We start from the raw sequence: 15,952 nt of genomic DNA on the forward strand, positions 1-15,952 counted from the left end.
TGATCTTTGTCAGATGAGAAGACTCACGCTTAAAGAAATGTAGGCACTTGCTCAATATCATGCAACTATTCTCAAAATCCAGCCTTATGATGCCAATCAAGGGCTGAAAAATCCCTTGATCTCCCGTCTAGCAGTCATAAGTTCAAGAGCCAATAGAAACCTTCAGAGATACATATTCATTCTCTTCCCATCAAGGAGCCTCATCAAAATAAGTAGATCCTGTCACTCCTATCCTGGACAGACCTTCAGCTATACTTCCTCCTTATCTTCCCAGACTTGAGAATGTTGTTTGATTTTTGGCTTGGAAGCTACAATTTTCTTTTTGTGTTCCCTGGCAATCTTCTTGCAGCCTTCCTTACTGTGGCAATCTCCCATAAATTTCCAAATACTCTCCCCTGGAAAAGTAAATCCAGTTACCTTCAGAACTCCCACTAGTCCTCCTATGATGTGTTCGGTAACGAGTGAACACAGATGTACCAAGACCACTGTATGGAGTTGGCCTCAGACCATCTTATTTAGGTATCCATTTTACCCATCTGGTAGCCATCTGCCCTTTCCCTATTCTTTTTTTTTAGGTTTATTTTTGCAAGGCAAATGGGGTTAAGTGACTTGCCCAAGGCCACACAGCTAGGTAATTATTAAGTGTCTGAGACCAGATTTGAACCCAGGTACTCCTGACTCCAGGGCCCGTGCTTTATCCACTGCGCCACCTAGCTGCCCCCCCTTCCCTATTCTTGGCCACATCATCCCTTCGCTTGTTCACCCATTGCATGGTTGTCATGTTACTATTCTTGTGGTAATTACTCTTGTATTAGTAAATACAAGTATTGAATACTCTTGAATTTAGAAGAGGGTATTAGTCAAATACCTATGGCTCCATTCTCCCTTCTCATGCATGTAAAAGAATGTAAATTCTTTCTTTGGTTATTGACTTCCTCTACCAGTTGTTTCTTCCTATTAGATTGTCCAAGGAAGAACTGAGATCATTTTCCTATGTGTATCATTGGGAATTAGTATAGCGCCTGGGAGCGTGACCTTGGGCGAGTGCCTAGAATGTATTCAGTACTATACTTTAGAAATGCTTTTCATTCATTTTTTTTTGCTCTCGAAGTTAGTATTTGTAGCAAAGATATTTTCACCTTTCAGTTATCCTAAGCAAGCACAGCACACCACTAATATCACCATAGCCCTTCTGTCCCATTGGCAAGAAATTGTGGTAGGTTCCTTGGGAACTACACAGGAGTCCAAAATTCAGCCTCTGCCCCTCAAGGAGTGCAGAATCTTATTAGGAAGGTAGGACTTCTCCATGGAAGGGAAACGATAGCACAATTCATTTACCAGAGTCTATAGGTCTGAACAAGCCCATAGGCTATGGGAGCTGGAAGGACCCTTAAGGAGAGAGACCCATAAAGGTCATCTTATTTGGTCCAACCACAAGTGGAGAAAACAGATAGAAGGGAAATAATTTTCCCCAGCTCACATGACTAGTGAGTGTTAGAGCTACAACTCAGACTCATGTCTCCTGTCTCCCAGATCCTCTTTCCAGATTGTTTTTTCATATATTATTTTTTTTCTGTTTTGCAATTGTGATTAAGTTACTTGTCTGGCTTGACTCATCCAAGACACACAGCTAGTAAGTGTCTGATGTCAGATTTGAACTCAGGTCCTTCTGACTCCAGATCTGTTGGTACTTTATCCACTGTGCCACCTACCTGTCCCTCTAGTCCATTTTTCAATCAATAAGAAAATAATCAATTCAGGTATGAGCCCAGGATTGTAATACAGAATCTGGATCCAAGAGGCAAAAGATGCAATGAACAGGCCAGGTGTCTCCAAAATAGAGCTGGGATCTCTCATCTCTGCCTACATACCTTCATGTTCTCCCAGAAGGCTACAGCACCTTCTCCTGCCAAGTCAAACCAATTTACCAGCATGAGGAACAGTATCTTCCATCACTGAATCCTACCCAACTTCATTTCAGATCTGAAAATATGTCCTCCTATCCATCTCATCCCAATGCTATTTGGCTGTCACATCACCCAAGGCTTCAGTACTCCCTGTCCCCAACTCCCCTGCCCCCAGATGCAGGTGTACTGATATTTTCATGTCCCTTCCTTGGACATAAATCATTTTGCTTGGAGATCTGTTCCTTTGAAAGAAAATGGGATGCTGAGGTGTCTGCTAACTACTGCTGCTGCTAAGAGTCTGTCATTACTCCTTTAATACAGATCATTAACATTCACAGAACCTTAACTACAGCAGCACTAACGAGCACAACTGTAATCTGGAGTTTCCACATAAATATCCATCGATACTGACACCCCTTCTCTCTTGGTACAGTAATTCGCCTTTTCTAGATAAATCATTGCATTATGGCTTTCTCTTTCTCCCTAACTGCCATTATTAGAGGTTGCAGAAGAAAAATGAACAAACTCTGGTTTAAAAAAAAAGAAGAAAAGATAAATGAATGTTCTTTGAGAATAAAGAAATGAGTTGGTTATGGCATTCACAGCTCTACCCAGATAAAATGAGGGCAGTGTAGCACAATGAAAAGTGCACCCAACTTAAGAGTCTTCAAACCTAAATTCCAACACTATTCCCTGTCTTTTGCTAACAATGTGACCTTAGGCTTAACTTCACTTAACTTCAGTCTCAATTATTTTGAGAAATATTTTAATATATTTTGACTGATGACTATTATTAGTTTACCAAGTTGCTTAGAAAATAAAGCAAGCTGAACCAAAGTTAGGCATCCCTGATAAGTTGGAGAGTGTCCAAGGAGGGCAACCAGAAAAATGAAGGAACTTCAATTCAAATCACAAAAGTATCACTGATTGGGTAGAATAGCCAATATCTTAAAGATAAGAGCATAGAAAATTGGAGTCCTAAGAAGCTCTACCCAACTTATATTCTCTTGCCAGGCAGGGAAAGGTCTCAGGTTCTAGATCCCCATTCTAACAGTGCTTTCTCCCCATTCTCCTTCCTTCACCTATCATACAGTTCTAATAGTATATCAGCTGGTTTCTCTGCAATGTCTTGGCAACCCAACTTTCCTTGTTGCTAGTTCTAGTCCATCTTCAAAAAACTGTCATTGGAACCTCTGGCTCTTTTTTCTACCATTTTTTTTAATCACATAGCCTCAGCTATTTTTGTTTCTTTCCTGACCCTGGAGGTTTCAAAGTTTCTCTCTCTGTCTTGTCAATAGAGTTGGACAGGCACCTGTCCTATGGGATGGCCCCAGCTCTAGGAGGAAGGAAGAAGGATATGATCGGTGACAGTGGGTACCTGGGGTCCCATACTCTCTCACCTGTAGCCTTCATCATTTAGAGGAGCCAGATGGTACACTAGATAGAGAGTGAGGCTTGAAATCAGAAAGGCCTGAGTTTAAATCCAAACTTTAAAACCAGAAATAACTCATGTTTCATAAAGGAGACAAAAAATGCTAGATTACCACATTGTTCACTAGGGAAAGAGGTTAGATTGCCGCATCATATCAACCCATCAACAATAATGGGATTTAAAAAAACTCAAAAATTCCTGTTGAAGTATCTGGTCTCCTAAAATGAAGGTATTAGAAGAAATGACTTCTAAGGTCTCGTCTAGTTCCAAACACTTCATGGGTAGCCTAGCCAAATATGGAAATTCAAAGACTCCAAAGTGAATTATTAACCTAAGAAATGATTCCTAAAAGTTTTCAACAATTCATCAACTAGAAGAGAGAACCCTAGATTTGGATTGACAGGTTTGGGGGTCCAGTTCTCACTTCTAAAAATTAATAGTTATATGACTTTAGATAAGTAACTTTCTATCTCTGAGACTGCCTCAGTATCCATAAAATAGACTTAATGGTTCTTCACCTGCATTTCTCACAGAGTGTGTATAAGAGTATATAGTGAGGTCATCTTGCAAGTTTAGGATGCTGCTATAATTATGAAAATTACCATTTTCATGAAATAACACAAAAATTCATTTGAATCCCAGTCTCATGAAAAAGAAAATAAATAACTTTTTTTTCATTTTCCCAAGGCAATGGGGTTAAATGGCTTGCCCAAGGCCACACAGCTAGGTAATTATTAAGTGTCTGAGGTCAGATTTGAACTCAGGTCCTTCTGACTCCAAGGCCAGTGCTCTATCCACAGTGCCACATAGCCACCCCCAATAAACAACTTTTGACGGGATCTTGTAAAACATTAGAGGCCATCTGCTCCAACATGACAAACAGTGATTGAAAATTCACTTCAAGATTTCCATTGAGGGAGAACCTTCTCCCACCACTCACTCACTAGCTCTGAGATCTGGATGAATAAAAGGTGCAATGGAAAGAGAACTGAACTAGAGTCAGAAAATGTTAGTTCAAATACCACCCCAGATACTTGCTAGCTATGTGACTGCAGGCAAGTCACTTAATCTCTTTCTGCTTCAGGTTCCATATCTGTTAAATGTTAAAGTTGAATGTAATGTAATCCAAGTTCCCTTCCAGCTCAAAAGCTGTGATTTTTAAGTCACCAGAATTCTCGTAGCTTCCTTTCTTTCTAAAATGAAGTATCAAACCTAATGACTTCTAAGGTTAATTCTAGTTCTAAATTAATGATCTTCTGATTGAGGTCACCTGATCTCTCTGACTCAGTTTCCTTATGTGTAAAAAGAAATGATTAGACTAAATGGCTTCTGAGGTCCCTTCTAGCTCTAACTGTAGGACCTGATGATCAATGCCTTTATAACTTCCTCTGAATAAATATGGCATACTATCAATTATGGAATTTTTCTGAAACAGAGGCAGAACATTTTTGAATAATTAAATTAATATAATTTAATACTCTCCTAGTATTATGTCAAGGAAAACCAAGAAAGACCTCTAATATGTTGAGTGGCCCACTTCTGCTGACCTTTGGAAAGTAGTTATATGGAATGGGCAGGTGAGGATAGGTGGTGACTGAGATATTAGATGGAACTTCCAAATGAATGATTCATTTTACAGATTGATCTACTGAGGTATATTTGAGAATTTGTGGAGTCAGCCATTCAGATGCCATTTCAGAGTTGAAAATGTTATGCTGGGGCAGCTAGGTGGTGCAGTGGGTAGAGTACAAGCCCTGGAGTTCAGAGGACTTGAGTTCAAATTCAGCCTCAGACACTTAATAATCGCCTAGCTGTGTGACCTTGGGCAAGTCACTTAATTCCAACGAAAGAAAGAAAGAAAGAAAGAAAGAAAGAAAGAAAGAAAGAAAGAAAGAAAGAGAAAGAAAAGAAAATGTTATGCTATTTATGGTTTGTGCTATTTGCTACTTCCACAGATCCTTAGCACTATTTGACAGGTCTCCTGAGGTCATCCAAATCATGCCTGAAGCATGAATCCTAACAGGAAGCAGAGCAGTGGGTTTTTACAAGTCATTCATAGTTCTATACAAAAAACTGGTTTGGGTAGTATACCATGTTAGGAGATGATAATAATCTCCTAATTTTGTACAGGGTTTTTAACTCTTCCAAAGCATTCACCCATCTGTTCTCTCATTGGGTCGTCACAGCAACCATGAGAGGAAAGTAGAATGGGAGTTATTATCTCCATAGTACAGATGAGGCAGCCAAGCTTTAGACATTTGAAGTGAGTTGCCTAAGGTTACACAATAAGCTAGTGAAAACACACTAAGACCAGGACACAAGTCTGTGGATTCCACCTCCCAAAGGGTCCATTGGACTCCGATGTATGGCAGCTGAACAAACAAATTCCAACAGGGAAAAGAGAGGGAAAAGAGAGGGAAAAAAATCACAGCCCCCCCCCCCAAAAAAAAATATGGCCTAGAACGGCTGTTAAAGCAGCCGGCAGATCCTTTGTCACATGGTTTTCCCTTTGATGTCACATCTCTCCATGTATAATTTCCTCCAATTTGCTGCAATTTCAGCGTCTGCCTGCTATCCAGGCTCAGTTTTACCTTCATCCAATATTTCTTATTGGTGCTTGAAGGCCATCTGGGCCGCCATAGAATCCTTTCCCAGAGAAGTATTGCAGCAAGATGGGAGAGAGGGACCCGCCCCACCCCCATTTGCACAGGCTCTTCCAAGGGAGTGGTGTGCAAATATTCTCATCCTGTGGGTAGCACCCAATACCACTCCATGGCTTTGAGCTCCCCAAACTTTTCATAGATAAGGCCAGTACCAGATTTTTTAAAAATATTTTGGAAAGTATTTGAATGTTCTCTGATGAGTTAGTGAGTCCATTGACAAGCATTTATTAAGCATGAATGAGTCAATCAACAAACATTTATTACAATAGATGGAAGTTGAGTCTAACCACAAACACCATCTCTCTTACTTGGTAGGTCACCTACCACTCTCAACTTCAGTTTCTTCTTTCTGTAAAATAGGTATTATCATAAAATTTCCCAAGGTTATTGTGAAGTCCAAATGAGGTAACTTACCTAAAATGCTTTGCAAAACATAAAGTGCTATGTAATATGATATTGGGGACAATGATATAGAGTGCAGTTAGGTGGCACAGAGCGCAGAGTGCCAGGCCTAAAGTCAGGAAAGCTTATCTTCATGAGTTCAAATCTGGCTTCAGGCATTTACTAGTTGTGTGACCAGAACAAGTAATTGAATCCTGTCTGCCTCTTTCCTTATCTGTAAAATGATCTGAAAAAGGATGGCAAAGCACTCCAATATCTTCACAAAGAAAATCTCAGATGGGGCCATGAGGAGTTGAACACAAGTGAGAAGACTGAACAACAAAATGAAGTACTGTACTAGGTGCTGACACCTTATAGAGTTAAGACAGAGGTTAAACAGCTTGGTGGTAGTCATGGTCACAGATTTGGAACATGTTGAGGTCAGTACTTTAATCCAGATCATCCAGGTTCCAAGACCAGCTCTCTATTGACTATATTACGCCGTCTCTGCTCATGTTCCCCCTTCAGCCGAATTCAAACAGCTTCCACAGCCATGGTCTTTGTTGTTCTCCAAGGAAAGATTGCCTCTAAGTGTCACCTTGGATTTTGTCCCCCTTCCACCATAATGAAAAAAATTTAAGGAATACAGAATGAAATATTTCATTGCTAAGGGATTCAGAGCCTCATATTTTTATCAACTTAAAGTTGGAAAGGGTTTTAGAAGGTATCGACCCAACTCATCTTGTTTAACAAATAAAGAAACTGAGGGCAAGTGATTTATATTAGGTCATAGAGGGAGGGAATAGAAGAGCTAGGAGACTTTGGAAACAGAAGACTTGGGTTTCTTACTTTTGATGCTATGTGACTTTGGGCAGGACAACTTAGTTTCTTCACCTGCTCAATGAGGAGGTTAAACTATTTGGCCTTTCGTATGTAAATTTATGATCCTGCATGCTCAGGTCCACTGGGCCCCCAAATTCATCACTCTTTTCACTATTCTCCAATGAAATATAAAATCCTTGAGAGTAGGGACTATTTCATCTTTGTCTCTATGTCCACAATGACTGAAACAAAGAAGTTGTGGTGATTGGTCATTGTGGTAGGAATTAAAGACTGAGTTAGAAGGGCTATTAGAGGACAACGAATGCAACCCCCTTTTTAATACATATGGAAAATGATGCTAAATCCAATTAATTGACTTGCTGAGGAGTACACAGCTAACAAATGTCCAAGGTAGGCTTGGGATGGATATCTTCTTGATCCTAAGCCTAGCATTTCAGTTTTTCTACTTAGCAACAAGAGCAATTATAATGCATAGAATTTATATGCTTGAAGCTTTTCCGAACGCTTTACAAAAGATGAGTCCTCCCCAAAGACTTAGTGCGAGCCTAATCTCACGTGATCCTCAATGCAACTGCATGAAGTACATTCTATTATTATTATTATTAATTATTATTGTTGGTATTCCCATTTTACAGTTAAAGAAACTGAAGCCAAGGGAGGTTGAGTGACTTGTCCAAATCTGAATCAGAATTTGAACTCAGGTCTTCCCTACTCACATATGGTTCAAAGGATGATAATGGTAAATGTAAGGAAAATAATTGCATTTTTAAGGCGCTTTGTTTTAAAAATCACTTTACATTCATTATTGCATAAAAGCCTTAAAAAATCTTGATTGCTTTATTTCAATATAAGTGTTCTAAACTTTATGCATTTCATTTTATCCATTTAAAAACAATTCTGAGAAGGGGTCCATAGACTTTCCTAGACTACCAGGGGGGTTCTTGACATATCACAAGATTCAAAACCCTTTTCCTAATGGCAGTAGGGGGTTCCAAAATATTCTTGAGTAGGGAACTGTTGTCATCTCACCAAAGCTATAGAATACTTATGCTTTCAGTTATGTGGAGAATAGCTGGAGAGGAGAGAAACTAAATACTCAGAGAGAGGGTCCTCTCTAGAACCCTCTAGGACCCGAGAATATGATTAGGAGACCCTTGCACTTGTCTAAACAAGAAGGGATAAAAATCAGAATGGGCATAGGAATGTGAAGATGATGGGGGGGGAAAAAAAGCTTGTAATATCCATGTGGGGTCAAATAAGGAAGTTCCTTAGATCAGGAGAGGTCAGAGAATAAAGGGAAAACTTTAGACTTTGAACTGCCAATTCAAGAATAAGATGCTACAATGAATGAGAATATTTATGGACGTCTGACATCTTGGAAGAAAGTCAGGCAACTAGAAAGCTTTGAGGATTTTTGCCTTTTGTTTTTTGAGATATTATTTAGATGGAAATCAGTTATTTATGTCTTTCTTCCATTTGGCCCATCTGTCTGTCATCACTCTCTAGCTTGCTAAACACATTCCTTCCCATCCCTTTTCTGACAAGACCCAGGAAAGTGACTGCTAACATTTTACTAAAGGAGACTCTACAGACATCTGATGCCTCCAAGGGAATAATGCTTCATTAGGATATGACTTCTTTATTCTGTTCGAGACAATACAGGGGGAAAAAATAGAGTGTTGATAGAATCACATTGGACAGATCTGGATTCAAATCCTACCTTGAAGCAATGTGTCTCTGGGCATGTCACTTTCCCTCATTTATAAAATGAATAGGTGGCGCAGTGGATAGAGCACCGACCCTGGAGTCAGGAGGACCTGAGTTCAAACTTGACCTCAGATACTTAATAATTACCTAGCTGTGTGGCCTTGGGCAAGTAACTTAATCCGAAAACCTTGCCAAAAAACCCCTAAAAATACATATAAAATATAAAAGGAATATAAAATGAATATAACTGGGAAATCTCCTTCATCAAGTTGTTGCAAGGTCCACATGAGGTAATGTCTGTACGGTTCTTTGCAGAATTTAATGTGCTATATTAATATCATTTATGATCACTTGTTGAATTGAACTGAATTGAACACACTGGTATCTTCTTGGGAGGTGACGGACTCATGCTTCTGCAAGGTGATCTCCCATATTTTCACCAGCAGGAATATGATTTGTTGTTGTTGACATTGTTTTATGAGAAGCATGGGGCATTTGTCAAATTTATTTAAATCATCAATCATGTTGTGTAGCTACTTTCTTTTTTATATTGGACACACATAATGAGATTTTGGACACTGAAATGTTTTTTTTTTATTAAAAGCTGTGATCTAGAGCCCATCTGGGGAGGCTAACTCATAAATCCATAGGAAAGAATAAATTTATAAATGTTATAAAGGCATGGACTTAACTTTTAAGTCACAATCTGGATTACAATTTCTCTTTTCTTTCATTCATTCAGCATCCAAGCAAGCGTTACTAAGCACCTACTATGTGCTGATCACTATGGTAGGTTCTGGGAACCATAAAAAACTTAGATCAAACAAGTCCCTGCTTTAATGGAGTTCAAATTCTAGTAGCCTGAAAAGATAATGAATACAAAAAACTGGGACACACATTCTTCAGAAAGCTACCAGACAAAACCAGGGAATGGGAACAGTGATTTGGGTAGAGAAGCCTTGAGAAGACTCTGCAGCCAAGGAGATGACAGAAAAAGGGCCAGGGTGTGTGGGCATGGAAGGACAAGCAAATAAGTCTGACCTTTCTTCTGTGGCCAATAAATGGTCTCTGAAGATATTTGAGATCAAATCTAAGCAGAAGGAAAATTATTCATGGAACTGTATTCAATTTGAGGGTAGTAGGTTCAACAAATATTTATTAATTGCCTACTATGTGTCAATCATTCCTAAGGCTCTGGGTGATGTTTAGACCTAATGAGAAACTATAAGTAGACTGACAAGTAGATGATACAGAGGAACACCCCCCCCCAAATAAACGGACAACCTAATATATAGTACTTTCTGATATCCTCTTAAGCAAAGAAAGTTAATGTGGCTGATTCCTAGAATGAAAGACTTCTAGGAGCTCAAAGACCATCTTTTGTTCACTCCATGCAAAATGCATGAATCCCTTTTGTACATCTGACCCAGATATTCTGTCATTTTAAGATGACCAAAATAAAGGCAAGGGGTGGGGGAGAAATCTTACTACTGAATCTAACTCCCTCATTTTATAGATCAGGAAGCCAAGACAGAGGAAAGCTAAGATACTCACTACTTCATTATACCATGAATTCCCTATTATCACTAAAATAAATATAAAATACTTTTTTACAACCTGACCCTTTTCCACTTTCCCAATCTTATATCCCTCTATCTACTCTAAGATGTAAGTACTCTGGTCTTCTCCCAGGTCTGTCCCTGAATGAATGGCATTTCCTGTGCCTACATCCTCATCTCTGCCTCCAGATTCTTTTGGCTTTCTTTTTTTCCTTTAATGAAATTTTATTTAATTTTTCCAATTACATGCAAATGTATTTTTTACCATTCATCCATTTACAAGTTTATGACTTCTGCATATTTCTACTACCCTCTTCCCTCCCTCTTCCCCTTGCTGGTGAACAAACTGGTAAAAGTTTTATATGTACAATGGTCTTTAACATAAATCCATATTAGTCATGTTGTGAATGAAGAATTAAAAATAAGGTGAAGGAATCATAAGAAAGAAAGGAAAAATATAATAAAAAATTTGGGGTTTTGTTTTTTAAACTGAAGATAATATGCTTTGCTTTGCATTCAAAATCCAGTTTGTTCTCTGGATTTGGATGGCATTTTACTTAATGGACCTCTCAGGATTGTCTTTGATCATTGAACAGTTGAGATGAGTTTCATCCACCATAATTGATTATCTCACAGTGTTATAGAAAATATGCACAATGTTCTCTTGGTTCTGCTTACTTCACTCAGCATCAATACATTCAAGTCTTTCCATGCTTCTCTAAAGTCTCACCACTCATTTCTTTTAGAAAAAATAAAATTAATATACCATAACTTGTTCTGCCATTACTCAATTGATGGGCATCCCTTCAATTTCCAATTCTTCACCTCAACAAAAAAGAGTTGCCATAAATATTTTTGAATATATGAGACTTTTCCCATTTTTATGATCTTGTTGGTATACAGAATTTGTAGTATTATTGTTAGTTCAAAGGGCAAGCATAGTTTTATTGAGCATAGTTCCAAATTGCTCTCCAGCATATCTAGATCAGTTCACAACTCCACCAACAGTGCATTAATGTCTCAATTTTCTCACATCCTCCCCAATATTGATCAGCTTCTTTTTTTGTCATCTTAGCCAGTCTGTGGGCATAAGGTGGCTGGAAATCAGAGTTGTTTTAATTTGTATTTCTCCTATCAATAGAGATTTGGAGCATTTTTTCATATGAATAGAAATAGTTTTAATATCTTCATCTGAAATCTGCCTGTTCAGATCCTTTGACCATTTATCAATTGAGGAATGACTTGTAATCTTATAAATTGAATTCTGTTCTCTCCAGACTTTTCTGGCTTTCTTTAAGACTCAGTTTAAAACTCTCTTTGTATAAGAGAAGAAGAAACTTTTCATTCTTCCCATTCTTCCTTTGCCAATTGTTAGTTCCTTCCTTTCTAATTGAATCTCCCACTTGCTCTGTAGAAATTTTGTAGTAAACGTCATCGGTTGCATATTTTCTCCTCATTAAAATGTGATCATCTGAGGGGAGTCCTAGCAATACAGTAAGTGCTCAATAACTATTTGTTGTTAATTACTGATGGGTAGCCAAGATCTGAAGCAACATTGGAATCCAGATCTTCCTGGCTCTCTCTTTTTTGTGTAGCTTCATCAAATACCATTGTGATTCCTCCAACAATAATGCTGATAGTGAGAATGATTGCAGTCATTTACATGGCATTTTTAGATTCACAAACCACGTAATAGACATTATTTCATTTGTATCTCACAACCCTGTGAGAGAAGTGTTTTCATTATTCCCATTTAACAGTTGAGAAATCTAAGGGTAAGTCATTTGGCCATGGCCACATAGACAAGTAGGTATCTGAATCAGAATTCAAATCCAGTAATTTCTGACTTCAAGCATAGCACTCTCTAGACTCTAAAGCCCAACCTCACGCTCTCACAAGACAAACCACCTAACTGTAAAACTCTCGGATCATCCACTCCTTGCTCCTAATTCAACCTCTTGGGATCTTGGAGATGTTTGAACCCCTTGTCTTCATAACAGTTTGCAAATACTGGAAAAATAATCGCTTTGTGATCCCCATGTTCCTCTCTTTAAGTAAAACATCCAGTTTATTGAAAGACATGATTTTCTGCCTCTTCCCCATCCTGGTGACCAACAACCATCCTACAAATGATGTTCAAAGTTTTGTGCTAGATCTATAAAGATAAAGAAAACAAAGAAAGTCTATCCTTAAAGTTTATTGAAAGAGAATTCAAGAATTGAAGAGGGTGACAGGACCCTAGAGAAGGGACCCAACCAAATTGTAATCAAAGAACCTGTTCAGCTTATTCTGAGTTGGTAGAAATATGAAGAGGCACAGGTTGCCTTCAGTAATTGAAAGCAGGAATTTCCAGTTTCCTCTAGCTGATGATGATTAAATATTTGTTACAATCATGATGAGCACAAATTTGCCATCCCCCATTACTGTGGGATAGACTGAACTTTAAAAAAACCCTCATCAATTTTTAGAGGATAGTAAATAAGGCATCTTTGTATACTGGTCCTGATTGGGCAGGGCCATCAGGAAAATCATCCTCTCTGTTTTGAAAGCATCTGTTCTTTCTGCCCAGACTTATGTCTAATGTCAAGATTAACTAGCTGTTCCTCATAATCACCAAATAATCACCAAAAAAAGGTCAAGTGAAGATTTGACCCTGTAAAGAATAAAAAAGGATGCCTTCTGCCTACGACCAGGTGCTTATTTTTATAAAGACGGAACTTAACCTGACTCTTCAAAAATGTATACAATCATAGGGCCCAGTTATTCATCAGGTATTTGATTAAATTCAATTAACTCTCAGGGATTCCTTCACCAAGTGGTTTGGACAAGTAGATAAATACTCAGTAAATTTTCTTGATAGTGGGGTCACCAATGCACTTGAAATTCTGCATTTTAACCAAGCTAATTTAGAGATGAAGAAATTTGAAATTCATATTTATTCTTTAAAGGTATCCTTCATTTGTATTAAGATTAGCTAGCTAATGATAACTGATTCAGGAATTTGTACTTTAACCCAAGCATATATAACATTTTTATATGTATCTATGACTTACTTCATTGTCCTAACCATGCATGTTCAAAATGATTTCTAAGCCAGAGACTTTAAACTATACATAAGCAGACTTAATTGAAGGTCATTTTAATTGTGACACTCACTACTAGGTGACTTTGAACAAGTCACTGAACCTCTTCAAACCTTATTGTCTTAGTCTTTAAAATGGGGCTAAAATAGGTGTGAGGAAAACCAACTTTAAAGCTTGTAACAAAATATTCATTTTATTATTGTCTATTGTGATTTGGCAAATCAAGTAACTTCATGTTCTAGGTAAACTTTGGCCAGTAGTATCTAGCATGAGTAGGGAGCCAGGAAACATTTTCATCTTCCTCATAAATTCATATCATGATGTGTCTCATTGCATGTCCATTCATCATTCATGTCCATTCCACTTGCAGAATGGTTATTCCTTTGATGACTTTGAAGAGCGCTTTGCAGCAGCCATCCCGGTAAGATGGGCAGGTCCCTCTTAGAAATTCATTTATTTTAATTGTCTTCATGTCATTCATTTCATTTTCATACATCATCCCTTGTGGTTTCAGAACCGAAACTCACTGGTGGACTCTGGCGCGTGTTTCAGGGTCAATAATCAGGTAAGGCTACGAGATCCTTGCTTTTACGGCTAGTTTTTTGGTAGTTCATGGAGAACCGCGAAGTATTGGAATACCTGGGTTTGTGGCAGGAAAGATGAGTTTCAGCAGGGTCATGAGATGTCAAGTCCAAGAATGCTCCAACAAAACCATTTCCAAATGTAATGTAGACTAATATGAGAAGAAAAATAGCACTGATAGAGCTGGGGAGGAAGAAGGGAAGCAGCCCTTTCAGCAAAGCCAATGGGAATGAACTGGAGTGGATGTAAAATGCTCATATAGAGTTTTTGAAACAGGTCAATCATTACTATCTGAAGGGGCAAAGGAAGGTCTATTTTGGCAAAACCAAAGGGGTAGTGAAAAGAACCACAAGTTGGCTTTTAATAAATTAGTATTTGAGCCCTGCCTTTGCCTTTCTAGCTACAAAATCTGAAGCATATCCCTTCCTCTCCCTGAGTTTTATGTTCCTCTTGGTCAAACCAGATGACATCTAAGGTTCTTGCCCATTCTCAGTTTATGACTAAGCTTAGGGTAAAGCAGGTTAGGATCAAGAGTTGATCAGTGACTGGTCTCTTAGAAATACCCCATAGCTTATGGTTTTAGGACACGACAGGGTTTGGTTTCACGACTAAAATAAGCTTGCAAAGTTGTTGATGTTGCTACAGTTGCTGCTACCGATGATGTTGATAGTAATACTATTGTTGAGTTGTTTCAAATTTGGGTAACTCTTCATGCCACAATTTGGGGGTTTCTTGGTAAAGACACTGACATAATTTGCAATTTACTTTTCCAGTTCATTTACTGATCTCATTATTTCAGTCCTAGGAAGAATGCTTCAAAGGTCATCCAGTCTGACCAATCCACCATATTCCTGACAATTGGTCATCCAATCTCTGTATAAAGAATTCTTGTAGGGGTGGCTAGGTGGGGCAGTGGATAGAGCACCGCCCTGGAGTCAGGAGGACCTGACTTCAGATGTGAAGTCAGACACTTAATAATTCATGTAAAAGAGAACCTCGCCATTTTACTATTGGACATCATTAATTTCAGAACATTTTTACCTTACCTAGAATCATTTTTCTTCATCTATCCATTTACTTAGTCATTCATTCACTCACTGAAAAATATTAATGAAATACCTATTTGCATATATACATTGTTCTAGAGCCAGAGGCATTATAAAATTTAATAAAGATATAATCCCTATTTTTATAGAAATTCTAATAGCGTGAGAGGATAACACAAATACAGATAATTAATCTGTTAGAAAGGGGAAAAACAAAGTGCTATTTGAGGTCTGAGGAGAAGTTGAGTACTGACCAAGAAAAAGTTTATGAAGAAAATAGCATTTGACTTGGACTTAAAGTGTAGGACCTTGGCTAAGTTGCTTAACGTGCCTCATCTGTGGAATGAGGGGACTGAACTAGAGGAGCTCCCTTTATTCCATAGGACCCTATTCCTTTGAATGTACAAGAATACAGTGGATTGAGAGGAAGAGGGGGCATTTGAGGTAGAGTGACTAGTGTGAAAGGAAGACACAAGTTTTACAAAGCAGGATAAAGCTTAACTAAATCTGTAGAATCTCTAAATGATGGTAAAAACTGGAATAGTAGGGGGTTTCAGGTTATGGGGGGCCTTGAATGTCAAGCAAGGGAATCTGAGCTTTATAGTTCCTAAAGATATATGAGTAAAGAATAATAGAATTATAAAATAATAATATTCACATTTTATTTTCCAATACTAAAATGTCATGTCCTATTTTTCTACAATGTACAGGAATACCTTGAAAAACGCAAAGATAATAGTTAAGTATAA

The 15,952-nt window shown here is 38.2% G+C and overlaps 1 protein-coding gene across 6 annotated transcripts in view; it reads left to right on the top strand.

Annotated features, from left to right (window-relative positions):
* Positions 1-15,952, top strand: part of DAB1 (DAB adaptor protein 1) — a 297,592-nt gene that overhangs the window by 240,976 nt on the left and 40,664 nt on the right. For all 6 annotated transcript variants that reach the window (XM_074221333.1, XM_074221337.1, XM_074221334.1 and 3 more), the window contains 2 exons: positions 13,946-13,996; positions 14,090-14,140. In XM_074221333.1, the coding sequence (XP_074077434.1) occupies positions 13,946-13,996; positions 14,090-14,140 (102 nt within the window). The remainder of the gene's footprint in view (positions 1-13,945; positions 13,997-14,089; positions 14,141-15,952) is intronic.

The sequence above is a fragment of the Macrotis lagotis genome, chromosome 2 (assembly GCF_037893015.1).
Source record: "Macrotis lagotis isolate mMagLag1 chromosome 2, bilby.v1.9.chrom.fasta, whole genome shotgun sequence".
NCBI lineage: Eukaryota > Metazoa > Chordata > Mammalia > Peramelemorphia > Peramelidae > Macrotis > Macrotis lagotis.